Source organism: Rana temporaria, chromosome 4, assembly GCF_905171775.1.
Source record: "Rana temporaria chromosome 4, aRanTem1.1, whole genome shotgun sequence".
NCBI lineage: Eukaryota > Metazoa > Chordata > Amphibia > Anura > Ranidae > Rana > Rana temporaria.
In genome coordinates this window covers 201,428,046-201,455,163 of record NC_053492.1, presented here as the reverse complement: position 1 = coordinate 201,455,163, position 27,118 = coordinate 201,428,046, and the positions used below count along the sequence as shown (strand labels likewise).

Here is a 27,118-nt window from a genome sequence, read left to right as displayed (position 1 = left end):
ATGGGAACAGACACAAGATACTCGGCATCTTTCCAAATAACTGTTCTGCTTTATGACACAATTGAAGGTTTTTATACACTTATATTGTTCGTTTATGGCAACAAAGGGCGTAACATAGGCCGACTAATTCTAATCGGGACTATAAAAAATGCAAACATGTACTGAAAACATTAGTAGGGCAGTGTGCAATACATACAAAATAAAATACAATTATATACATACCGTATTCATCGCGGTATAACGCGCTCTGGCGTATACCGCGCACCCCCCAAAGTGGCCCCCAATCCTGTGGGAAAAAGATTTTTTGTTTTTTTGTACTTACAGTTTTGGTGTCTTGCGCGGCGTCCTTCTGCGGCCTCGTCGGGTCCGGCGTCCTTCTGCGGCCTCGTCGGGTCCGGCGTCCTTCTGCGGCCTCGTCGGGTCCGGCGTCCTTCTGCGGCCTCGTCGGGTCCGGCGTCCTTCTGCGGCCTCGTCGGGTCTGGCGTCCTTCTGCGGCCTCGTCGGGTCCGGCGTCCTTCTGCGGCCTCGTCGGGTCCGGCGTCCTTCTGCGGCCTCGTCGGGTCCGGCGTCCTTCTGCGGCCTCGTCGGGTCCGGCGTCCTTCTGCGGCTTCGGGCGTCCATCTTCGGCGGGTCCGGTGTCCATCTTCGGCGGGTCCGGTGTCCATCTTCGGCGGGTCCGGTGTCCATCTTCGGCGGGTCCGGCGTCCTCCCGCTCGTTTCCCGCCACCCTCCCGCTCGTTTCCCGCCACGACTTTGAATACTGCGCCCGCATATAGCGAGCGCAGTACACTCGTGAATCTTCGGGCAGGCTCGGGCGCCTCTCGCACTGACGTCCTGTACGCTCAGGACGTCAGGACGTCAGTACGAGAGGCGCCGAGACTGCCCGAAGATTCACGAGTGTACTGCGCTCGCTATATGCGGGCGCAGTATTCAAACTCGTGGCGGGTATCGGCGTATATCGCGCACCCACGATTTTGCCCTGATTTTCAGGGCAAAATAGTGCGCGGTATACGCCGATAAATACGGTAACTTACAAATTTCCTTTACACATTCCTTTTGAGAGCATTTGGGATATTCCCTTGCTGACTGACTACTTTCCTGGTCACTCGCTTCTGCATTGCAGTGTCAGAGTTGGCAGCTTTGTTCTCCCTATCTTGTCTTGCACAAAGAGAAGGTGGTTATTTGTCCCTCCCCATACTTCCGTAAGTGATGTCAGTCTTTCATATATGTATACGTTGTTCTTCTCTTATTGTGCCGTAGGGAGTAGTATTGTCCTCCTTGGTTGTGGTCTAGGCGGTTCATATGCATTTTTCCGTTGCGGCCTTCTTCCAGAGATCCAACTTTTTTTTTTTTTTTTTTTTTTTGTGCTCCTAGATTCGAGGAAAGGCATGGAGGCTTCCTCTTCCACTTTTTCCCATTTGGATTTGACAGATTAATGTTTAGAAGTATGCCCTTAAGGATCGGGTTCCTCCCCTTCTTGTTACGGCACATTTCACCAGGGCAATAGTGCCTCCTGGGGCTTTCGACATCAGGCATCTGTGTCTTAGGTTTGCAAGGTGGCGACCTGGTCTGTGCACACTTTTTTACAACCTTGCAAAAAGTAGATGTATTTGCATATTCTACTGAAAGTTTTTTTTGTAGGCTGTGGTTTAGGGTTCCATTGAGCCCCTTTAATAGTAATTATGGTGGTTGGTGTGTTGCTTTTAGGTTTTGTTGGCCCATCCCTCATTGTGGCACTGCTTTAGGATGTCCCAGTCCCAATGATATTTACGCAAAGCTATTCAACCCTGCCAGCAATACCTTGCGCCTAAAACAGTTATTTTGAGGGGGCAGCAAATTTACACTGTTATACAAGCTGTACACTCACTACTTTGTAGCAAAGTGTAATTTCTTGTCACATAAAGATCTAATAAAATATTTTACAAAAATTTGAGGGGTGTACTCACTTTTGTGAGATGCTGTAAATATGTAAAGAGTATTAATGATCCTCTTTAAGTAAACACATATATGGTTGCTCTTTGCTCCTAAAACTTTCCATTTATGGGAGTGTTTATACTATTCTGTATATCTCAAACCATGACCAAGTAAAATCTGGATTCCACCTGTTGACTGCCTTTTTGGATAGGGCAAAGGAGATGACCCTTATAGGAGCAGATTTAAATTTGGTTATCAGGCAGACTCTGGACATCATCGCAATACACAGCCGAAGCACTTTAAAAGAGTTGTATAGGCAGAAGTTTTTTCTCATGCATTTTAAGATCAAAAGCATTGTGTGCAGCAGCCCCCCAATACTTACCTGAGCCCCCTCCTCTGTCCAGCGATGTTAACGAGTCCCTCGGCCATCCGGGGCTCTCCTCCTGATTGTTTGAGAAACAGCAGTTGCACCATTGCCTCCTGAGGCTGTCGGTCATGTAGCCAATCAGAAGAGGGCTGGCCGAACGGCAGCTCGGCTGCCCCCATAGCAAGCTGCTTGCTGTGGGGGCACTCGACAGGAGGGGCTAGGGGCAGCAAAGAATGACCCGAGAAGAGGATCAAAGCTGCCCTGTGCAAAACCAACTGCACAGAGGAGAGGAGCCGTATAGTTTCTCCCTACGAAGTAGGAAAAACAATGACTTCTCTCCTAGTCACTCACATCCCCACACAGTTAAAACATGCTGAGGGAACACACATTTAACCCCTTGATCGCCCCCTAGTGTTAACTCCTTCACTGCCAATGACATTTACATGGAAATCAGTGCATTTTTATAGCTCTGATCGTTGTATAAATGCCATTGGTCCCAAAAAAGTGTCAAGTCTCCTTTCTGTCCTTCGCATTACCATGAAAAATCGCAGATCACTGCCATTACTTTTAAAAAATAATAATGCCAAAAATCTTTCCCATAGTTTGCAGACGCTATAACTCTTGCGCAAACCAATCGATATACGCTTATTGCGTTTTTTTTTTTGTTTACCAAAAATATGTATAAATGTATGTGTGTGTGTGTGTGTGTGGATAGAGGGATGGATAGAGAGAGAGAGAGATGGATGGATAGAGAGAGAGAGATGGATGGATAGAGAGAGATGGATGGATGGATAGAGAGAGATGGATGGATGGATAGAGAGAGATGGATGGATGGATAGAGAGAGATGGATGGATGGATAGAGAGAGATGGATGGATGGATAGAGAGAGATGGATGGATGGATGGATAGAGAGATGGATGGATGGATAGAGAGATGGATGGATGGATGGATAGAGAGAGAGAGAGATGGATGGAGAGAGAGAGATGGATGGAGAGAGAGAGATGGATGGAGAGAGAGAGATGGATGGAGAGAGAGAGAGAGATGGATGGAGAGAGAGAGAGAGAGAGATGGATGGAGAGAGAGAGAGAGAGAGATGGATGGAGAGAGAGAGAGAGAGAGATGGATGGAGAGAGAGAGAGAGAGAGATGGATGGAGAGAGAGAGAGAGAGAGATGGATGGAGAGAGAGAGAGAGAGAGATGGATGGAGAGAGAGAGAGAGAGAGAGAGATGGATGGAGAGAGAGAGAGAGAGAGATGGATGGAGAGAGAGAGAGAGAGAGATGGATGGAGAGAGAGAGAGAGAGAGATGGATGGAGAGAGAGAGAGATGGATGGAGAGAGAGAGAGATGGATGGAGAGAGAGAGAGAGAGAGAGATGGATGGAGAGAGAGAGATGGAGAGAGAGAGAGAGAGAGATGGATGGAGAGAGAGATGGATGGAGAGAGAGAGAGAGAGAGATGGATGGAGAGAGAGAGAGAGAGAGATGGATGGAGAGAGAGAGAGAGATGGATGGAGAGAGAGAGAGAGATGGATGGAGAGAGAGAGAGAGATGGATGGAGATGGAGAGAGAGAGATGGATGGAGAGAGAGAGATGGATGGAGAGAGAGAGAGAGATGGATGGAGAGAGAGAGAGAGAGAGAGATGGATGGAGAGAGAGAGAGAGAGAGAGATGGATGGAGAGAGAGAGAGAGAGAGAGAGATGGATGGAGAGAGAGAGAGAGAGAGATGGATGGAGAGAGATGGATGGAGAGAGAGAGAGAGAGAGATGGATGGAGAGAGAGAGAGATGGATGGAGAGAGAGAGAGAGAGAGAGAGAGATGGATGGAGAGAGATGGATGGAGAGAGAGAGAGATGGATGGAGAGAGAGAGAGAGATGGAGAGAGAGAGAGAGAGAGAGAGAGATGGATGGATGGAGAGAGAGAGAGATGGATGGAGAGAGAGAGAGAGAGATGGATGGAGAGAGAGAGAGAGATGGATGGAGAGAGAGAGAGATATGGATGGAGAGAGAGAGATATGGATGGGGAGAGAGAGAGATGGATGGGGAGAGAGAGAGAGATGGATGGAGAGAGAGAGAGAGAGAGGGATGAATGGAGAGAGAGAGAGGGATGGAGAGAGAGAGAGAGATGGATGGAGAGAGAGAGAGAGATGGATGGAGAGAGAGAGAGAGATGGATGGAGAGAGAGAGAGAGATGGATGGAGAGAGAGAGAGAGATGGATGGAGAGAGAGAGAGAGATGGATGGAGAGAGAGAGAGGGATGGATGGAGAGAGAGAGGGATGGAGAGAGAGAGAGGGATGGAGAGAGAGGGATGGAGAGAGAGAGGGATGGAGAGAGAGAGGGATGGATGGAGAGAGAGAGAGATGGATGGAGAGAGAGAGAGAGAGAGAGATGGATGGAGAGAGAGAGAGAGAGAGAGATGGATGGAGAGAGAGAGAGAGAGATGGATGGAGAGAGAGAGAGAGAGATGGATGGAGAGAGAGAGAGATGGATGGAGAGAGAGAGAGATGGATGGAGAGAGAGAGAGGGATGGAGAGAGATGGATGGAGAGAGAGAGAGAGAGATGGATGGAGAGAGAGAGAGAGAGAGAGAGATGGATGGAGAGAGATGGATGGAGAGAGAGAGAGATGGATGGAGAGAGAGAGAGATGGATGGAGAGAGAGAGAGAGAGATGGATGGAGAGAGAGAGAGAGATGGATGGAGAGAGAGAGAGAGATGGATGGAGAGAGAGAGAGAGATGGATGGAGAGAGAGAGATATGGATGGAGAGAGAGATATGGATGGGGAGAGAGAGAGATGGATGGGGAGAGAGAGAGAGATGGATGGAGAGAGAGAGAGAGAGGGATGAATGGAGAGAGAGAGAGGGATGGAGAGAGAGAGAGAGATGGATGGAGAGAGAGAGAGAGATGGATGGAGAGAGAGAGAGAGATGGATGGAGAGAGAGAGAGAGATGGATGGAGAGAGAGAGAGAGATGGATGGAGAGAGAGAGAGAGATGGATGGAGAGAGAGAGAGAGATGGATGGAGAGAGAGAGAGAGATGGATGGAGAGAGAGAGAGGGATGGAGAGAGAGGGATGGAGAGAGAGAGGGATGGAGAGAGAGAGGGATGGATGGAGAGAGAGAGAGAGATGGATGGAGAGAGAGAGAGAGAGAGAGATGGATGGAGAGAGAGAGAGAGAGAGAGATGGATGGAGAGAGAGAGAGAGATGGATGGAGAGAGAGAGAGAGAGAGATGGATGGAGAGAGAGAGAGATGGATGGAGAGAGAGAGAGAGAGAGATGGATGGAGAGAGATGGATGGAGAGAGAGAGAGAGAGAGATGGATGGAGAGAGAGAGAGATGGATGGAGAGAGAGAGAGAGAGAGAGAGAGATGGATGGAGAGAGATGGATGGAGAGAGAGAGAGATGGATGGAGAGAGAGAGAGATGGAGAGAGAGAGAGAGAGAGAGAGAGATGGATGGATGGAGAGAGAGAGAGATGGATGGAGAGAGAGAGAGAGAGATGGATGGAGAGAGAGAGAGAGATGGATGGAGAGAGAGAGAGATATGGATGGAGAGAGAGAGATATGGATGGAGAGAGAGAGATATGGATGGGGAGAGAGAGAGATGGATGGGGAGAGAGAGAGAGATGGATGGAGAGAGAGAGAGAGAGGGATGAATGGAGAGAGAGAGGGATGAATGGAGAGAGAGAGAGAGGGATGGAGAGAGAGAGAGATGGATGGAGAGAGAGAGAGAGATGGATGGAGAGAGAGAGAGAGATGGATGGAGAGAGAGAGATGGATGGAGAGAGAGAGATGGATGGAGAGAGAGAGAGAGATGGATGGAGAGAGAGAGAGAGATGGATGGAGAGAGAGAGAGGGATGGATGGAGAGAGAGAGGGATGGAGAGAGAGAGAGGGATGGAGAGAGAGAGGGATGGAGAGAGAGAGGGATGGAGAGAGAGAGGGATGGAGAGAGAGAGGGATGGAGAGAGAGAGGGATGGATGGAGAGAGAGAGGGATGGAGAGAGAGAGAGAGAGAGATGGATGGAGAGAGAGAGAGAGAGAGAGATGGATGGAGAGAGAGAGAGAGAGAGAGATGGATGGAGAGAGAGAGAGAGAGAGATGGATGGAGAGAGAGAGAGAGAGAGAGAGATGGATGGAGAGAGAGAGAGAGAGAGAGAGATGGATGGAGAGAGAGAGAGAGAGAGAGATGGATGGAGAGAGAGAGAGAGAGAGATGGAGAGAGAGAGATGGATGGAGAGAGAGAGAGAGATGGATGGAGAGAGAGAGAGATGGATGGAGAGAGAGAGAGAGATGGATGGAGAGAGAGAGAGAGAGAGATGGATGGAGAGAGAGAGAGAGAGAGAGATGGATGGAGAGAGAGAGAGAGAGAGAGAGATGGATGGAGAGAGAGAGAGAGAGAGAGATGGATGGAGAGAGAGAGAGAGAGAGAGATGGAGAGAGAGAGATGGATGGAGAGAGAGAGAGAGATGGATGGAGAGAGAGAGAGATGGATGGAGAGAGAGATGGATGGAGAGAGAGAGAGAGATGGATGGAGAGAGAGAGAGAGAGATGGATGGAGAGAGAGAGAGAGAGATGGATGGAGAGAGAGAGAGAGATATGGATGGAGAGAGAGAGAGAGATATGGATGGAGAGCGAGATGGAGAGCGAGATGGAGAGCGAGATGGATAGAGATACTTTAATCCGATACACAAACTGCTTATCCATCAGGTTTCAGCAATGGAACCCATAATGGTAGACTTTTAAAAAAAAACAGCTAACTTTCTCATAAAATATTCAGGTATGGGTAGTGATTTTCTTTAAAGTTGAAAACTTCCCTTTCCCCAAAAGGGGAAATTCAGCTTTTTCTGCCTCCGCCCCCTATCACTTTGGCATACTTTTATACTTTTTGGGTAGGGAGCGGGTAACTGTGTTTTTGACAGTTACCCGCTCCCACCGAGTGGAAGTTTGGGCCCCACCCCTTTACCTGCAGCCTTCTGGGCCAGGTCACAGGTCCCAAGAGGCAGCAGGACCATTTATAAAGTGCAGCGCTGTTCACGCATGTGCAAGTGATATGCCGGCTGTGAACCTGCAAGAAGTCACGGCCGGTTTCTCTTAGTAAACATGCTGGCGCCAGGGACCTAAAGACTGGTGAACTAACCGACTTGGATGAGGATGGCACTGGATCCTTTGACAGGTAAGTTCCCCTTTATTAAAGCAATTGTACAAAAAAGTCATACTTGCCTGCTTTTGCAAAGATTTTTCATAGAGCAGCCCCGATCCTCCTCTTCTGGGATCCCCTGCCAGTTCTCCAGGATCCTCTTTGGTAAGTGCCCCCATGGAAATCCGCTTTCCATGGGGGCACCCATGCAGGCTTGCTCCTGAGCTACCCTGTCTGCGTCTATTGACTGAGCTGGTGGCTCGGCCCCACCCTTCGCTTGCTTGGCATACCCGCTGCTATCAACCTGCCCAGGGAGGAGTAAGACTATGGTGAAAGCCACCGCTTTCGAGCACATCGCTGGATCGGCTTGGGCTCGAGTAAGAATAAGGGGAGGGGGGGGGGATTCTGCGGCACACAAGGTTTTTTTATCTCAATGCATAGAATGCGTGAAGGTGAAAATTGTTAAAACCTTGTAACCGCCAGTATTTGTAGCTGCTGACTTTTAATTATTCATACAGCCTGAAGATCCTCTAAGGCTAATTAGTTTCCATCTTTTGAATCTTCCCGAATCCTACATTTCCTTTTAGGATATTCTTAAATACATTGTGCATAACTGGGAGCATCTGGACAGGGGGTGGACTGACCATTCATGCACTCGGGCACTGCGCTGCCCCCCATCAGGGTTGCCAGCCTCAGTAAAACCAGGGACAGTATGTAAAAATCAGTTTTTTTCCATCTGTCCCTGAAATGTCCCTTACGACATCTTTTTGGTCTTAAAGATTGTAGCTGCCCCGCCTCTCCAGTACCTTTTCAGTATGTGTATTCTGTGTGTAAGTATACTGTGTATGCATACTGTATGCGTGTGTGTTGTATACTGTGGGGCCCCATAATCTCCTATTGGCCCGGGGGCCCCATAATCTCCTATTGGCCCGGGGGCCCCATAATCTCCTATTGGCCCGGGGGCCCCATAATCTCCTATTGGCCCGGGGGCCCCATAATCTCCTATTGGCCCGGGGGCCCCATAATCTCCTATTGGCCCGGGGGCCCCATAATCTCCTATTGGCCCGGGGGCCCCATAATCTCCTATTGGCCCGGGGGCCCCATAATCTCCTATTGGCCCGGGGGCCCCATAATCTCCTATTGGCCCGGGGGCCCCATAATCTCCTATTGGCCCGGGGGCCCCATAATCTCCTATTGGCCCGGGGGCCCCATAATCTCATGGGGCCCCTGGGCAAGAAGAGTTGTCAGTCCGCCCCTGCGGCTGGACATTGATCTGCAAGGTTGCATTATAATCCACTTCATGTCTCTCTGATGATTATCGTAAAAAGATGTGGATGAATTGGGAAAGATGGAATTAATCTTTACCAACCTACACTTGTGCTTTTTCATTTTCTTTCTAGGAGATTTTGGTCTATTAATTGTAACATATTTGTTGTTGGGAATGCATGTATGCCATCAATTTCCAAACTTTTTAACAGAATCCCATATTTATTAAAGTAAACTAAATTTATTAGAAAAGGTTACCAAGCAATAGCATCATGTCTTGATCTCCTAGCTGAAACAATTGGTTCTCGAATTGGGAAACAACCTAGATAGTTCTTTGAAAAGGTCACCCTTCTGTGAGCAAACGGTGGGACTTAAGCCTAGTACACACTGCTAGTTTGTTTTCTGTTTAACCCAGCGGGCTGAACAAAAAATAAAACTAACAGCTCAGGTTGGAGCTGCTGTACCAACAATACAATGTTAGTACACCAATCTCCCCTTCTGTTCTATTGTGTTCTGATGGGGACGGCCCCCCTGCCAGAACACTCCAGTCAGCGCTCTCAGCCTTCGCCTGAGAGCACTAAATGGGAGCTGGTCCGCAGACCTTATTTGGTCATGCCTCTTGGACAGAAGCCAACGGAACGGCTGGCTTCTGTCAGACCAGCTGCAGTACACACTGGCTGAATGTCGGACAGATTCTATTGAACTTGCCCGATGCTGCCCAACGTTTAGCCTGTGTGTACAGGGCTTTAGAATCTACAAAGACTGACAGTCACTTTAAAGACTGATTGAAACGTGTCCGCTTCAGCAAAGACTAGTCAACTGTAGTGTCTGCTCAACAGAAGTCGATGGGTATGTGCTGGAAATCTTTTGTTGAGCAGCTGCAGTCGCTGAACAGTGTGTTCAGTGTGCATTACCTCGGCAGTGGGAATTCCTTCACTCACCATTTGTCTGTATAAGGAATCTTCATTTTAATATTTTTTGGTCATTCAGCCCACTGTCTGAAAAAAATAGTCTATGGCCATCTTCCTTCTGGTTTGATAGTTGGGTGGGGCCATAAATCATTGGGTTATGATCCCTCTTTGCTAGAATTTTGACAGGCTTTTGTTTGGGCAGGAATGTTATGTCTTATTCCAGGCAAACTTAAGATGAATGAAATCACATATCGGCTTTATCCACCAAGCCCATGGCAAAATGTATGTAAACTGCTGACACATTGTCCAGGTTTTCTTTCATTGTCAGATCACAGGTTTAACAAAAGATGAATAAGTCCCAACTAGTTCGTCATCCTTTATACACTTGTGCACTTGACTTGATCTCGGCTATAATAACACATTGTGTTTATGTAACTTTCTTTCAGCTATATAGTCTTTTTCCAGTTATGCTTCTAAAAAATAATGCAAGCAGTGATGAGAACAAATGGCAGTTAGCGATTACTATGACATTTTCAACGAGCGTCACTTTAAAGCCTAACTCTGGGCAGGAAAAGCTATGCCTGCACTGCAAGTGTTAATCTAATTTTGTCCAAGGGAGAGGGAAAGCTGTTGCCTGATTCTCTGCTCCCCTGGAAGACTTCCACCCCCCCCCCCCCCCCTGATCCGTAGGTGAATTGTCCTCGGCATCCACATATCCAGCACAGGGATGCAGAAGCTGCAGGGACTGGTCTGGAAGTGGGGAGGAGCAGAGGGTCATATAAGTATACAGTATTATCTTGTATTGTTCCCCTTGACCAAAATGGACAATTAACCCTTGCACAACCGCACTGCAAGGGGTAATTTGGTTTCATGGATTTGGGCTATGAAAGAGAAATGCAGAAAGTAATTGAAAAAAAAAAAAAGATAAAATGTTCTAAAGATATATTCTGTGGTACACACATTTAAGGGCCTTGGTTATAAATTTCACACAAGATTTCAAAAACATTTCACCCAGCATTTAAGCGTTTTAGATTTGATTCAATTGATATCTATTAATTGAATCAAATCCAAAAATATATATTACAGTATATACATGGTGGCAAGAAAGTGTAAACACCACATAATTTGTCGTAATGTGGTATAATTCTCATCGAAGTCGACAATAGAACAAACACACTGTACTGATGCCACACAAAAAAATTAACATTTATTGTGTCTTGGACACACCCATTAAGCATTCAGTGAAGGGGGGGTAGGAGTGAACCCTTTCACACAGGTAGATCTGTTTTTTAGACATCCACTTGCTCAGCTGGGATCGCTCTATTATTACTCGCTGAGACAGTTGATGACTAGTCTCTCTGCACACTGTGCAGAAACGGACCTGTCAGATCTCCGCTTTCCTCTATGGGGAGGATCGGATGAAAACTGACTGTCTGTTTTCATCCAATCTGCCAGACGGTTGGAAAGTAGGGTTTCCGTCCGTCTGGATTTAATAGAGCGGGTAAGATCCGATTTCAGCGGACATGTCAACGCTGACTTCTTTCGCTCCGTAGAGATGCATGGAGCGTCCGTTCAGGTCCGCCTGAAAAACTGACAGGCAGATCTGAATGGTCTGTCCGTGTGAAAGGGCCCTTGGAGTTAATAGCTAATCAAACCTACTTTGGCAAAAGCTTCAAGAGCTTGCGGTAGTTCTGGATCTGACCTGCACAATGTTCAGATGGAATTTTTGGCCATTCCACTTTACAAAGCTGCTTCAGTTTAGACACATTTGTAGGTTCTCTGGTGTCGACGGCTCAAGGCCATCATTACACAGCATTTCTTTGGGGTTATGGTCTGGGCTGTGACTGGGCCATTTCAAAAGTCAAATGTTCTTTATCTGAAGCCAGTGTGTGGAGAATTTACTTCAATGCTTGGGGTCATTGTCCTGCTTCATTACCCAACTTCTAAGCTTCAACTGGCAGACAGCCACTCTGACATTATCCCTGAGTTGGCAAAGCAAGCCCAAATCATGCTGTACGTCACCACCCTTGGGATAATGATTTGATGTTGGTAAGCTGTGGCCTTTTATGCTCCGCACAGTGCTGGGTATTACCAAACAATTTAACTTTGTTTCATCGGTCCACAAAACATTTTCCCAGTAGTGTTGCAATTTTCTCTTTGGCAAACTTGAGGTGCTTTTTTTTTTTTTTGAGCAGTGGCTTCTTCGGTGGTCTGCCATGAACACCCTGCCTGTTCAAAGACTTATGGATGGTAGACTCATGAACAGGGATGTTTTGCAGTTCCAGTGAAGGCTTAAAGCCTTTAGTAGGCCACATGGACACTCTTACAGGAGTTTAGCAGCAGAAAAATGGGGTTAAAAAGCTGTATTTTTGCAAGTGCATTTGCTCATCTGGTATTAATGTGTTCTGTTGTCCAGAGTGTTTTTAATTCTGGCATTTAGAATTTTATTAACAAACGTTTATGCGCATTTTGGCGCTTTTGAGGATTTGTTTATGCTCAAAAAAACTTCTCTCCTGAAAGCAGCTGGTGTTTTTTTGTTCTGCGTCCTAAACGCCCCTGTAAACACCTATAGTGTGCATGGAAACATAGGCTAACATTGAGGTGTTAAAATGCAAAAAGAAAAAAGCTCAAATGCCTGTAAAAGCAACATTTTTTTTCATACATCATGGGACAAAGTTAGGCTAATATTAATTACCTACTGGGTTATACTCCTTTAGGTGAATGGACACTGGTAGACCAAAGGTCTTCAGACAAAAAGTGATTCCCTATGTAACCCCTCCCACACGGCAAGCACTTCAGTTTTTTATCAGTGTCTGCAAGGTGGATGGCATGGTTTGTTTGAGCTCTCTGAGCTCTAGGTCTCTAGTCCCACAAACGGTTCTTAAATGGATCAAGGGATTGACCGATCGGATCCATTTGACACAGGCTTTATATGCTTAGATAAATGGTACTTGAGCCTCGCAAAGAAGAGACCCTGCAAGTTTTGCCTGTAATGCAGCACCACGGGCGCTGGACCCTGCAAAGTGGAATCCTGGACACCACATCGCTAAGACATTCCTGCAGGGTGCTGTACAGGTCCAAGGGAGTGGACCCTAAACAGCAAAGGGTTACCCAGTGCTTGAAGGTCCTCAAGTGACAGGAACCACCATGAAGGGTGAAGATTGGGCTCTTCGTTTGCTAAGTGTAAGGGAAACCCCTTTACTTATTAATGTGGGGTGTTACAGTAATTGTAACAATCAGTCAAGCTATCTAGAGGCTGGACACCTGTGTGCGGTGACCATACGGGGGAGTTTTGAGCTAGCTGTGGGTGTTTTGCAAAGTGTACCTTTTTTGCTTGTGTCTGTGTTTTGTATGATGCCGCGTCATTTCGCCTTGGTTTCACCACAATAGTGCTGCTATGCTCTGTTAGAAGTTTGGAGGCCATGGCGCACACGGCTTTGCTGCACATGCGCAGTAGCCTTTTATCTGGGCGCAAAAGGATTTGCATCATATGCAAATAAAGCCACACCCGTTTGCCAGGACCATGTGTGTGCGCATACACGCAAAGAACGTTCCGGCGCACGTCCAGCTTATTTAAGCTTTGTAGACCAAGCATGCAGTGCTTCCAGAAGGCAGCTGTGGGACACAGCAGGCTCTGAACAGACACTTGCAGCGGTTAATTTTTCCTTACTCGGGTCACATGAGTCACCAAGTGTTGCTTGGCATGCTAAATGTGCTTGGCAGGATTGTTGCATAGGGGCTTGGCGAGCCCTATTAACCACTTGCCGACAAGGCGCCGTCATTATACTTCAGAAGGTCAGCAAGTTCCCGTGAGCCATCAGTTGTACTTCGGCTCCTTTAAGCTGGATCGTGCCCGCTGCATCGAGGGGGTGCAGTTCCTTCGTGACTGGCGGCCACAATGATCGCCGGCCACGAGCGATTGCGGGCATGAGGGGGTGTGTGTGTGTGTGCAAACACACACATCTCTGTTCTGTGAGGAAAGATAGATTGTGAGTTCCTAATAGCTAGGAACCACGATCTGTCATTCCCTCTAGGTCCATCCCAACCCTCTACAGTTAAAAACACACAACGGAACACAATCAACCCCTTCCCTGGCAGTGACATTTTTACAGTAATCTGTGCCTTTTTATAGCACTGTTCGCTGTAAAAATGCCAATGGTCCCAAAAATGTTAAGTGTCCGATTGTGTCTGCCATAATGTCTGTCCTGATAAAAATCGCAGATCGCTGCCATTACTAGTAAATAAAAAAAATGCTCTATATCTATCGCTATTTTTTGGACGATATAACATTTGCACAAACCAATCAATATACGCTTATTGCGTTTTTTTTTTTATTACCAAAAATTGGGTTGAGAATGGGGAAGAGCTAAAAGCTCAGGATTCAGTGGAGTGCCCGGCAGATGAGTCTGCTTCCGAGCCATCTGGACAAGAAGATATCTGATGTCTGCCTCTCGGTTGCAGAGACTTTTGATCCCAACTGACCAAAATGGTTTGTTCTGCCTTTAAGTTGCCTCTTGCAGAGGTGACTGAGCCCCCCTGGTCCTCTTTGGGATTCCTAAGGCCTCTTCAGGCCGCATAGGTTTTCCCCCTACACCCCCTGTTGGAACAGGCGGTGTATGCTGATTGGCAACATCCTGACAGGACGGAATGTTGGCTCAAACTTGTGTTGCATCAAGACTGTGGTAACGTACAACACTACGACGAGCCGAGAAATTAAGTTCAATGATTCAGAGCATGCGTAGGATTTTTGTGCGTCGAAATTGCATACAGACGATCGGAATTTCCGACAAGAACTTTTCCCATCAAATTTTTGCTGTCAAATTCCGAAAGAAAATGACACACGGTCGGAATTTCCAACCAAAAGCTCACATCAAACTTTTATTGTCGGAAATTCCGATCGTGTGTAAGGCGATATAAGAGTTTTTCTCATTTATAACCCATGGATGAAAAGTTTGTTAAAAGTGAAGCATGCCAGCATTAGGTGCGGCTGCTTCTTCTTTAAACAAGAACTTGTGACATAAGAGAGGCCTATATAAATCGGTGCAAACCGCCCACCCGGCATTGCAGAAGCATCGTGTCAACATCGGAGGAAGAGAAGAAGGCAGAAGACGGCAAAGAAGAACCGGCGAGCAAGCGGGAGAAGAATCGGGGAGCGATGTACGATGTACCCCATATTCATTCACCTAGGGTGGGGGACCGGGATCTGGGGGGCCCCCTTATTATAGGGGGTTTCCAGATTCCGATAAACCCCCCGCCCGCAGACCCTGACAACCAGCGGCCAAGGTTGTCGGGAAGAGGCCCTGTCCTTATCAACATGGGGACAGAGTGCGCTGGGGGGGGGGCGCTGGTACGGTTCAGGAGGGGGGGGGCGCTCGCTCGTCCCCACTCCTTTTCTGACCGGCCGGGCAGCCTGCTTTGGATACGGGTCTGGTATGGATTGTTGGCGGACCCCCACGCCGGTTTTTCGGCATAGGGGGGTCCTCCTTACAACCCATACCAGACCTAAGGGCCTGGTATGCTCCTGGGGTGGAACCCATGCCGGTTTTTTATTTAAAATTTGGCGTGGAGTTCCCTCTCAGGATTCATACCAAACGCTGCAGCTAGAATTGGCGGGAATCCAAGTCTGATGCCCGTCGCTTCTATGACGGCTTTGTCTCCATCGCGGCAAGCCAGCTCGGCGCTGGCTCCCGCGATGGGGCTCGTAGGTGGTCAATCTCGCCGAGAAAGGGAGCAAGATTGACACAATATCGCGGTCACCTACTGTACATGTGCGCAGACTCTTGCGGCTAAAGAATTGGAGCTTCCTTATAAAAAGTTATTGGCAGGTATCCCCTTTTCATGGGAAACGTTTATTTGGTGATCATTTTATAAATATATCCAAAAGATCTACTTGGGCGCTTAGTACTTTTTGGGCCTTCCGTCATCAAGCGTAAATATCACAGGCTTGCAAGGCGGCCGCTTGGTCATCAGTGCATGCTTCCACTAAATTCTATAAAGTAGATAGTTTGGCACCTGTGGATGCTTCCTTTTGCCGCAAGGTTTTGCAGGCTGCGGTTTAACGAGGGGTCGGGGGGTCCCTTTTGAGTGTTTTTCTTTAAAAAAAAAAATCTGATTGGGCTCCTGTGTCCTGGTTGGAGCTCTTGTGGTTAGCCTTGTGTTTTGCCCACCCCTCATTTTTCTTTGGCACTGCTTTTGGGCATCCCAATAGTCAAGATTACGGAGGCTCTGTGTCTGTTGATGAACGAAGGAGAAAATTGGATTTTTGTACTCGCCGTAAAGTCAATTTTTCTGAGTTTGATGGACACCGCACCCACCCCTCTATGAAGTTTTTTATACTTCTATTACCGCATGCTACTAAACTGAATACCTAGAGCAGGGAGGGGTTAAATACTGACTGACAGCCCATGGGCATAGCCAGGTGTTTTTTTGTTCTGCCTAGTCTTACTCCTGCGAAGCAATATAACCCAATGGTCAAGATTAAGGAGACACTGTTTCCGAAACTTGGAGAAATACCATATATATACTCGAGTATAAGCAGAGTTTTTCAGCACATTTTTTGATGCTGAAAAAGCCCCCTTGCCTTATACTTGAGTCTCCCACTGTTTATGCAGTCTTTACTGCAGTCGGCATCTGTCCACTGTAACAATGCCCCGCCTCCTCGTCCATGATGGATGGAAAACTGATACAATGCTGGGAACAGCGTTTAGTGTTCCATCTATCACGGACGAGGAGGAGGTGGGGCTTTGTTACAGTGGACGACTGCAGCAGCAGGGAGATCAGATGGGCACAGTGAGGCTGCACAGTGAAGCTGCAAACGGGCACAGTGAGGCTGCAGATGGGCCCTTTTGACCCTCTTTTTCCACTTACAGGAGCTGCTGCATTTTCCACCTTGGGCTTATACTGGAGTCAATAAGTTTTCCCATTTTTTTTTTTGTGGTAAAATTAGGTGCCTCAGCTTATACTCGAGTATATATGGTAGATTTTACGGCGAGTACAGAAATCCTGTTTTTCATTGCTTGGGGGCATCTCTTGGTGTATCAATAAGATGCTTGTGCCCTTTACTGTATGAATATGATCAGAGGAACTTTGACTTGCTTGTAAGTGCCATGTCTTGGTGTACAGTGTAGGACACAGACCAGACCATCCTCCCTAAACTCTCCTTGTTACTGTGCGTTGCTTGCTACAAATCTGAGGACTCGGTGGGGTAGGGTTATAGGGAAGATGGCCCAGGGGGCATGTTCTCAAAAGCTTGCCAGTGTCCAAACACCTTAAGATTCAAGCCTATAATTTATGATGTATTAAGATCTCTGTGCCCTGTACTATGCTTTAGGATATGGCATTTACAAGTAAGTCAAAATTCCTCTTTCTAAAATCATTTTAATGTTAAGACAAGGGCTTGGATATTTACAATTTTAGTAGAAGTTGGACATTATTCCTGTTTAGGAAATGTATATTTGGACTTCCTGTCAGAACTGAATTTCTTTGTCTGTCTTTAGGAAGCTAATGAAAAGCCTTGGTCAGGCGGGAGAAATTGAACCAGAGACTGAGGGAATATTGACTGAATATGGAGTAGATTTCTCAGAATTTTCTAATAAAGTGCTGCAGTGCCTGCCACCAAATTTGCCATGGTCTATTCCTCAGGACGAGTTTGAAAGAAGAAAAGATCTGAGGTTAGTAGATGTAATCTTATGCACCATTAATGGGACTCCTGGCAAGGATGAGAACTGGCAGCAATGCAAAAAAATGTTTTAGTCTGAATGCACCAGTGAGCATACCAGATTAAAGTCAAACATGCTAAACGCTTTATTAATCTGGTGCAAGCTACAGGTGAAAGTTCTCTTTTGGGTACCACAAATATTCATTGCTAGTTATGTTAATTTTTTAGAAACTTTATGGAGTGCCCATAATCTAAACTTGGTGTCACTGAGTGTTACTCCACCATTCACATGAAGCTTTGTATTTTCTGAATGAATGCAAGGCTTCCTCTGATTGGAGTTGGAGAGGCAGACAGATGATGACACAAACTCCACCTCAGCCGTTAAGAGCTGAATAGCGTTTAACCAATCAATTTTTCCTGACGCATTCATGGCAGCACACACTGGGTTGTGACTCCGCCCCCACAACCTGACAGGATTGGTTAGCTATAAATTTGAAGGGGAGACGCCCTGCACCATTCTCTTTTTTTATCCTCACCTGACAGATTGGACGAACAAGCAAGAAGCATGCCTCTTACCGCAGATCGCCCCAGCAGGTTCAGCCTCTCCTGTTTGGAAGTCCCTCCTGTACAGTCTCTAAATGAGCTTTATGGTGGGAACCCCCGTTCTGGTGGTCTCAGGGGCTCTGGAATTATACTGGCATCTGTAGCAAGCTTTAAAGAAGCTTCAAATCTCGCAGTGGTCCCCACTTTCGCTCTGTCTTTCCTTCCAGTGCAGTGTGTGCTTCCACAAAGGTATTTGTATCATTACATTTGCCACCTAAGGTTAGTCCGTTTTGTACCTTTGCCTGCCTGTTGTTTTTTTCTCAGCTCTGCTGAGCCCTGTGGTTCCTCTGACACCCCATACTCTCGGGGTCACCGCCGCGTACCCCTCAGCGCTCTGCGCATGCATGCAGCTCAGTGATGATGCCGCCGGTCTCCTCTGCCCTCTTCCAAATGGCGGCGCCGTTTAAAAAAAAAAAAAAAAAAGGGAAACAGTCCTATCGCTCTGTAGTTCTGGCTGCAGTCCTGCTGCTCTGCTCTACTCAGAGTGAAGATTGCACCAGGTGTGTGCAGGCTCGTCCCAGTTCAGCCTGGGCCAATTGATTACACAAAAAAAAAAAAAATAGGAACAAATAGGATAGAAGATATAATACATTTATATATTAATTTATAACATATTATAGGAGAAAGTATATCCATAATTAAACAATTAATATAATCCAAAAAAAAAAGATTAAAATAAAATAAGGATAGATATATGTATATAAATCATTATATTTAATAAATAGAAATGTTGGGGGGGGGACATATTGTAATGTTTTCCCTTCTCTTTTTTCCCACCTTTCCGGGCTGTGTCCCTGCTATCCTCATGGGGGCCACTGCCCTCGCAGACCACCATCAGCTGACCAGGTATAGAGGCCGTCCAGAAGGTGGTAAGTAGAGAAGAGACAAAAAAGAGAGCTTGGCCACTGACGCTACAGTTTTGGTAGCCCTATCGGGTCAAAAGACGCAAGTTTGCGGCACAGAGGGAGATTCTAGCCATGTTTCCGGCAGAAGGCGCAAGAAGTCACTCAAGGTTACCCTCTTGCTTTCTTCAATCAAGGCATAGCCGCTCGCGTCACAGCCACTCCCGTCATAGTCGGTCCCACCGCAGACGATTACCTTCATCCCAGATGGAGCTATCTTACCCGCACCACAGCAAATGTTTGCCAGATATGCGGGGCGCCAGCATTGCCAGGGGAATTGGCCTGCCGCTCGTGCTTCATTGAAGTAACCAAGGATTCGGAGGCCAGAGTATATACTGAGCTCCTAGGAGAATCGCACAGGGATCAATTGTGGGCGATCCTTCCCCAAGCACATCGCCCAGCACCCGGCCGTTACGCCAGGCTGCAAAAACCCTCTCTAAGAATGAGGAGTGTGAGCAGGCGTCGGACTGTCTCTTCTTTAGTTGAACCATTTGCCCATTCAGTCGAGGAAGCGATCGGCTGGGAAGGGGTTATGGCAGAACCTCTGAAGGTTCAGAAATATTTCCTGGTGCTGAAAAGGGGGTCCTGAATCATTTCCCTTCATCAAAGAGCTGGAAAACCTCATAAAGGATGAGTGGGGGAGATCGCATAAGCGGCCCAGTATGAGCAACAAGTTTGCAGATTGTACCCCTTGTGGGAGTCTAGGATCAATTCTTTGATCAATGCAACTACGGTCGATTCATCTTTAATGCGACTCGCTAGAGACGTTTCTCTACCGATTGAAGATGCAGTTACCATCCGGGACGTTCTTGATCGTGAAATCAATATAGATCTGAAGGAAGCCTGCTCCACGACAGGAGACGCTAGTAGGCCGGCTATCACCACGGCGGCAGTAGCTAAAACTATCGCTGCATGGGCGGCTAACGTTGAGAATTCCATTCTAGAAAGAGCCGACCAGGGGAAGATATTCTCCTCCCTACAGGGAAATTAAGTTGGCTTACGGCTCCTGAGGGGGCGACTTCATGACTGGGAAGAGCCTTATGGCTGAGACCCTGGATAGCGGAGACAGCATCAAAATCTACTGGTGCAAAACCCCATATGGCGGCTCAAGTGTATTTGGCACAAAGATGGACTTGGCCATCTCCAAGGTTACCGGGGGAAAATCCGGGCTGATTCCCTCCGATAGGAGACCAGAACCCCAGAAGGGCCCCGCTTACAGACGCGATCTTCCTGTCAAGTACAGGGATGCTAGATCCTACCGTCCCGGCAAGAAATTTAGGAGGGACTGGAAGACTCGACCCTCCTTCATGTATTTACAGTAAGCCAAGGCTATCACAGCCGGGGAACAGCAGAAGTCCTTTTTGAGGGTCCGTCTGCCCACCCAGCTCAGGTGGGCACCAGACTCAAGAGATTCGCTCGGATATGGACAACTCGTATAACAGATTCATGGACACTATCCTCTATCAAGACCGGTCACAATTGGAAATTCATGGGCACATTGCCAGGGAACACATTCCAGCCTACCAAGTACCTCCGCACCAGAAAGGGAGGGGGTTTTATTCCCCTTTATTTCTGGTACAAAAAAAAAAAAAAAAACAGGGGATCTACGTCCAGTCCTGGACCTAAAGAGGTTCAACAGACGATCAAAATAGAGGCCCTCAGATTGGAAAAGCCTTCAGTCCATTTTGTTGACAGTGGACGTGGGAGACTGGATGCTATCTCCTAGATTTTTCGGACGTTTACCTTCACGTCCCGATCATCCCGCCTTCCAGAGGTCCCTTCGGTTCTCAATCTATCAATCTCATTTCCAATTTTGGTGCCCCCCATTCGGCATCGCCTCAGCACCCAGAGCATTCAGCAAGTCAGGGTGTTCCTAGGGGCAGAATAATATACCAGGTTGTACCGGGTGCAACTCCCTCAAGAGAGGCTGAAGCCCTTACTCCAGAAGGTACAGAATCTGCCATCATCCAGACGTCTACTGTCAGAGCCTGCCTCAGTACCCGGGGGTCCATGTCAGCATCCATACCTTTGATACAGTGGCCCCTGTGACACATGCAAGTCTTACAGAACTCCTTTCTCAGGCAGTGGAATGGAACGTCAATACTCCAAACCATTCACATCCCGAACTGGGTAGAGCAATTAGTATGGTGGTGGACACACCCGTCCAACCTCAGGGAGTCCATTCCAATAGTTCCCCCAAGTCCAGAAGTAGTAACATCGGACGCCAGCCAGGGGGGATGGGGTCCACACTATCTAGACCAAGTAGCCCAAGGACAGTGGCACTTTCGGGCTCAGGGCATAGTGTCAAATATTTTAGAGCTCAAAGCAGCCTTTCAGGCTCTCCTGGCCGTTGCGCCTCTTCTAGAGGGGAAGAGTGTCCTGATCAGGATGGACAACAAGTAGCGGTGTCATGTATCCAGATACAGGGGGGCATCAGGAGTCGCACGCTTCAAGAGGAAGTTTGCCCATATTGGAAAGGGCACAAGTGCACCTGTTAGATCTATAGGCAGTGTACGTCCCGGCAACACAGAATTCGTTGGCCAACTACCTAAGCCGAGAGACACTTTCAAACAACGAATGGTCCCTGAACCAACAGGTATTCTCCATTCTTACGAAAACTTGTGGAATACCAGAAGTCGACCTAGCGGCCACGCCAAAGAACTCCAAGTGTCAGAGGTTCCTGTCCAGAGTCCACTTTCCATCAGCCGAAGGGACAAACTGCCTAGCTCTTCCATGGAGCTTCGAGCTGGGGTACATTTTTCTTCCAACTTCTCGGATTACAAGATTCCTGTCCCGACTTCGGAGGTCCTCAGCCACGGTTATTGTACTAATACCGTTCCGACCGAGGAGGCCATGGTTTACGACCCTGCTACAACTAGGTACGCGGCCTCCAATACATCTTCCAGTAACCTGGGATCTCATACATCAGAGGCAATTCTTCCATCCAGCCCAGAGAAGCTGCATTTGCCAGCTTGGAAGTTGAGAGGGCTAGGTTAGGGGAACTAGGATACTCTCAGGAGGTAATATCAACCTTATTACAAGCTCTAAGGAGCTCCACTGATGTCACCTATACTAGGATCTGGGAGAGGTTCGTGTCGTCGCAGCAAAGAGATTGGAATCCCATCTCAAATTCTTGAATTTCTTCAGTCAGGGCTTAACAAGGGCCCGGGCCCGGGTACCCTGAAGGTGCAAGTATCCGCCCTTTCAGCCATGACGGGTACTAGATGGGCTCTTCATCATCCGGTCACTCTGTTCCTCAGGGCCTGCGTAAGATCAGACCACCTAGGAGGCCAGCCTTTCTAACAGGGGATCTCTGTGTAGTACTCGAGGCCCTGTCCAATCCACCCTTTTCTCCATTCAACTTAGTCTCACCGTGGAACCTAGCTCTGAAGATGGCTTCCCGTATTGCGATCACCTCAGCTAAGAGGACGTCGGAGATACAAGCACTTATGGCTACGGAACCCCTATTTAGTGTTCTCCCCTGACAGAGTGGTTCTGAAGCCCTCAGACCATTTTTATCCAAGGGTAACTTCCTCCTTTCATTATAACCAGGACATCGTCCTTCCATCTTTTACTAATGAGAAGGGCGAGTCCCATGCCTAGGATGTCAAACCTACCATCTCCAGTTACTTCACAGCTACATCTCAGGAAGACGGATTCTGTCTTAATTATCCCACACGGGAGCAGACGAGGTCAGCCAGCTACCTCCCGTACCATTACCTCTTGGTTGTTGGTGCTATCGCGGAGACCTATTCCATCCAGCAACTTACGACTCCTAAAGAGCATTAGGGCTCATTCGACAGGGGCAGTGGCCACTTCTTGGGCAGCATATTGCAGGATTTCACCGGAAACCATAGGCAGAGCAGCAACTTGGTCTTCCCAACACATCTTAATTTCTCACTACAGAGTGGATTCTGCTCTCCTGGCTACCGTCGACTTTGGCAGATCTGTTCTTAGAGCCAATTCCTCAGCGCTATAGAGAATAAATATTACTGTTTTCTTGCACCCTCCCGACTGGCGAGTTATTTCCCAGTGTGTGCTGCCATGAATGCGTCAGGAAAACGGAAAATTGTATACTCACCTTTCCGTAATTTTCCTTTCCTGACGCATCTTCATGGCAGCACACAGATGCCCGCCCTATGTTTTATGATGATATATACAGAGAATGGTGCAGGGCGTCTCCCCTTCAAATTTATAGCTAACCAATCCTGTCAGGTTGTGGGGGCGGAGTCACAACCCAGTGTGTGCTGCCATGAAGATGCGTCAGGAAAGGAAAATTACGGAAAGGTGAGTATACAATTTTCCGTTTTTCAGGGGTTGGAAAATCCCTGTCCCGTTGCTGCTATATACTGTTTGTAATGTTGCTTTTACAGCATTTTTAATAGGTGCATCTGTTGGTGAAGATTATTTATTTTTTCCGACCAATTTTGTCAAAATTAACTATTTTAATGTGACCAAAACTAAACTTGATTGCAAAATCTTTAATTTAAATATATATATTTATGAATGTTGCTGCCTATTTCTTGGTTTAAGGTGTGAACATGCACGCCTCCCCCTGTAATTGTACACAGTGGGAGCCTGTCAGCAAGTGTTGGCCAGTTATTCACAGCTAGGACATGCTGATCGGCTGTGTACATTCCCAGCCCAGATCTTGGTGTTCAACACAGAGCTCTGTAAACGGTGAACGAGCTCTGATAAACTTGAAAATCAGTTAGTAAAAACGGCACGCTTTACACACATTACACATTGTTAAACACATATTTAACTACTTGAGCGCCTTAGATTGGGGTCTCCAAACTTTCTAATCAAAGGGCCGGTTTACTGTCCTTATGACATTTTTGGGGCCAGTGGAAGTAAAAAGATACCACAGCAACAGTGGGAGTAAAAGAAATTTCATAGTGCCTTTTAGTCAGGAGCAGGTGGAATAGTGCCACCTCATTAGTATTTGAAGAAGGAATGCTGTCTAATTGTTAGTAGGAGAAACTATGCCCCATTGCTAGTGTAAGTGGGAGTAATGGTGTCCCATAATTGCTGTCGGTGGAAGGAAAAATACCCCATTGTTGGTGTCAATAGGAGGAATAGTTCCCCACTGTTGGTGTCATTGGAAGGAATGGTGCCCATTTGGTGTCTGTGAGTGTCCAGAGGGTCAGATAAAGGCAAGCAAAGTGCCACAGTTTGGAGACCACGGTTCTTGATGTTCACTTCTTCCCAGGCAGTGCCATTAGTACATTGACCGTGTATAGTACTATAGTAAAACCTTGGTTTGCGAGGATTTTGGAACGCAAGCAAACATTTTTTTCATAAATTTTGACTTTATATACAAGCAATGTCTTGATATAAGTGTCAAGTCACAACTGAGTATAAAAAAGAAGAGGCGCCTCGAAGTGTAGCAATATGGTTATTTAATGAAGGTACATTTAGCAACTCACATGGGTGATTAAAACGGGCACATCCAGGTATGCAGGCATCCGGGGAAAAGCTGTTCACATAGCCCATCCTCCACACCATCATTGATGTCATCCCTTCCACACGGCACTCCATGAGCGGTTCAAGCCTCGCTTTCAGGACACTTTGCTGCAGGGTAGTCTTCCTGGTCACGATTGCAGACTGACGGCATTAAGGGCCGGAGGACGGTTTATGTGGATCGCTTTACCCCGGGTGCCTGCATACTTAGATGTGCCTCTTTTAATCAACAACCAAGTGAGTTGCTAAATGTTGTACCTTCATTAAATGTAACCATATTGCAACACTTAAAGGCGCCTCTCTTCTCTTTTATACTCTGTAGCTTCTGCTGGATTTAACTTCTAATCCCCTTGTGTAGGCTTTCATTTGTGGATGGACATTTTATGGTTACACAATCACATTGCTATGATCTTTTTATATCAGGGGTTTCCAACCTTTTGAAGACCACGAGGGCCACTTAAGCGACTTGGTAATCGGTCACGTCCCACAATGAGTGGAGCGGGCGGATGACAGGTCCTTGTCTACTCTGCATATGCAAAGTGGACACTGATACAGCCTGCTCTACTCTTTGGGCCCTCCGATCTGCCCAGACGGAAGGGGATGGATCCTCTTCTGTTTTAGCAGATCTGATTAGAGGTCTGTTTACATCTGCCACTCTATAGAGTTGAATGGATGATCTGATTGGGTTGGGCTGATCGTGTTAAAGGGCTCTAAGGCTGCTTTCACACTGATGCTCTGTGGTTTACCCACACCATGGGTGCAGAGGAGTGCACCTGTGGCTTTCTTGTGGGTTAGCTGCACTTTGCCATAGACTTCTATTATATACTAAAGGTGTGGTGCACTTTTTGAAAGCTCACCAAACCTGCAGCTAATAAGATGTCTATGGTTCAGTGCAGGTAACCCACAGGTGCACTGCGCTCCACCTGCGGATCAGTTTAAAATCAGCCCAGCAACCACTGCAGAACACATATGTCCCATATATACACTGATTTTGGTAGTAAACTTACTTTTAAAAATGGTCTTCCATTCAGTTTTCGCCGGCTTTTGCTGCCCCAGGCAGAGTGCATTTGGTATCACTCCGCCTGTGACAGGAACACTATACAGGCTTATGTGATGGCTTGCCAACCCACCATCCTAGAGCAGGAGGTCACAGGTCACATCAGAGGGCTCGGTGGGCCACTGGTTGGGCACCCGTGTTTTATATGTACTATAAACTGAACAACCTATGAATAAATGGTTGTGGAATGAATCATCTGTGTTTCCGTTCTTATGGGGAAATGTATTTGATATACAAGTGCTTTGGATTACAAGCATGTTTCCAGAATGAATTTATGTAATAGTCACTGGTAATGTCAGTGGCAGTTAGTTCCCCCCAGCATCAGTTAGTGTCAGGTTGTCGGTTGCAATATCAGTCCCATTTTAAGTCGTTGATCACCGTCATTTCTAGTATTAAAAAAAATTGAAAAAAAATTAAAATTCCAGTATATAATAGTGCCTTATAAAAGTGTTCATACCCCTTGACATTTTCATGTTAAAACCAAAAACTTTAATGTATTTTATTGGAGCATCTGTGAACAGCAATTTTCAAGTCTTACCACAGATTCTCAATTGGATTTAGGTCTGGAGTTTGGGTCATTCGAACACATGAAAATGCTTAGCTCTATACTATTCCACTGTAGCTCTGGCTGTATGTTTAGGGTCGTTGCCCTGCTGGAAGGTATACCTCCGCCCCAGTCAAGTCTTTTGCAGACTCTTAAAAGGTTTTCTTCTAAGATTGCCTTGTATTTGGCTTCATCCATCTTCCCATCAACTCTGAGCAGCTTCCCTGTCCCTGCCTCTAGAAAAGAATCCCTGCAACACGATTCTGTCACCGCCATGCTTCGCAGTGGAGATGGTGTGTTCAGAGTGATGTGGTGTGTTAGTTTTCTGCCACACATAGCATCTTGTTTTTAGGCCAAAAAGTTTAATTTTGGTCTCATCTGACCAGAGCATCACCTTCCACATGTTTGTGGTGTTTCTCACATCACTTCACCAGTGGCCAGAACATTCTTCTGTTGGAGGGAAGCATGGTCTGACTTGGTACAGTGCCCTTGAAAAAATGAATACCCCTTGAAATTTTCCACATTTTGTCATGTTATTACCAAAATGTAAATGTATTTATTGGCATTTTATGTGATCGACCAACACAGTGGCACATTAATTGTGAGCTGGAAGGAAAATGTTTTTTAAACATTTTACAAATATCTGAAAAGTGTGGTGTGCATTTGTGTTCAGCCCCTTTGGGACAATACTTTGCAGAACCCCCTTTTGCTGCTATTACAACTGCAAGTCTTTTTCGGTATGTCTCTACCAGCTTTGCACATCTACAGTGACATTTTTTTTTTCATTCTAATTTGCAAAATCGCTTAAGCTTTGTCAGATTGGATGGAGAGCGTCTGAACAGCAATTTTCAAGTCTTGTTACAGATTCACAATTGGATTTAAGTCTGGACTTTGGACCATTCTAACACATGAATATGCTTTGATCTAAACCATTTCATTGTAGCATTGACTATAGATTTGGGGTCATTGTCCTGCTCGAAGGTGAACCTCCACCCCAGTCAAGTCTTTTGTAGACTCGAACAGGATTTTTTCTAAGATTGCCCTGTATTTGGCTTCATCCATCTTCCCAAAAAGTTCAATTTTGGTCTCATCTAACCAGAGAATCACCTTCCACATATTTGCTGTGTCCCTCACATGGCTTCTCTCAAACTGAACTTCTTATAGCTTTCTTCTTGCCACGACTAATAGTTGTCCTGTGGACAGATTCTCCCACCTGAGCTGTGGATCTCTGCAGCTCCTCCAAAGTTACACTGGGTCTCTAGGCTGCTTCTCTGATTGACGCGCTCCTTGCCCAGCCTGTCA

The 27,118-nt window shown here is 46.8% G+C and overlaps 1 protein-coding gene across 8 annotated transcripts in view; it reads left to right on the top strand.

The window, feature by feature from the left end:
• The window catches only part of DIS3L2 (DIS3 like 3'-5' exoribonuclease 2), a 727,039-nt gene that overhangs the window by 318,312 nt on the left and 381,609 nt on the right, over positions 1-27,118 (top strand). For all 8 annotated transcript variants that reach the window (XM_040349688.1, XM_040349693.1, XM_040349695.1 and 5 more), the window contains one exon: positions 17,087-17,260. In XM_040349688.1, coding sequence (XP_040205622.1) covers positions 17,087-17,260 — 174 coding nt within the window. The remainder of the gene's footprint in view (positions 1-17,086; positions 17,261-27,118) is intronic.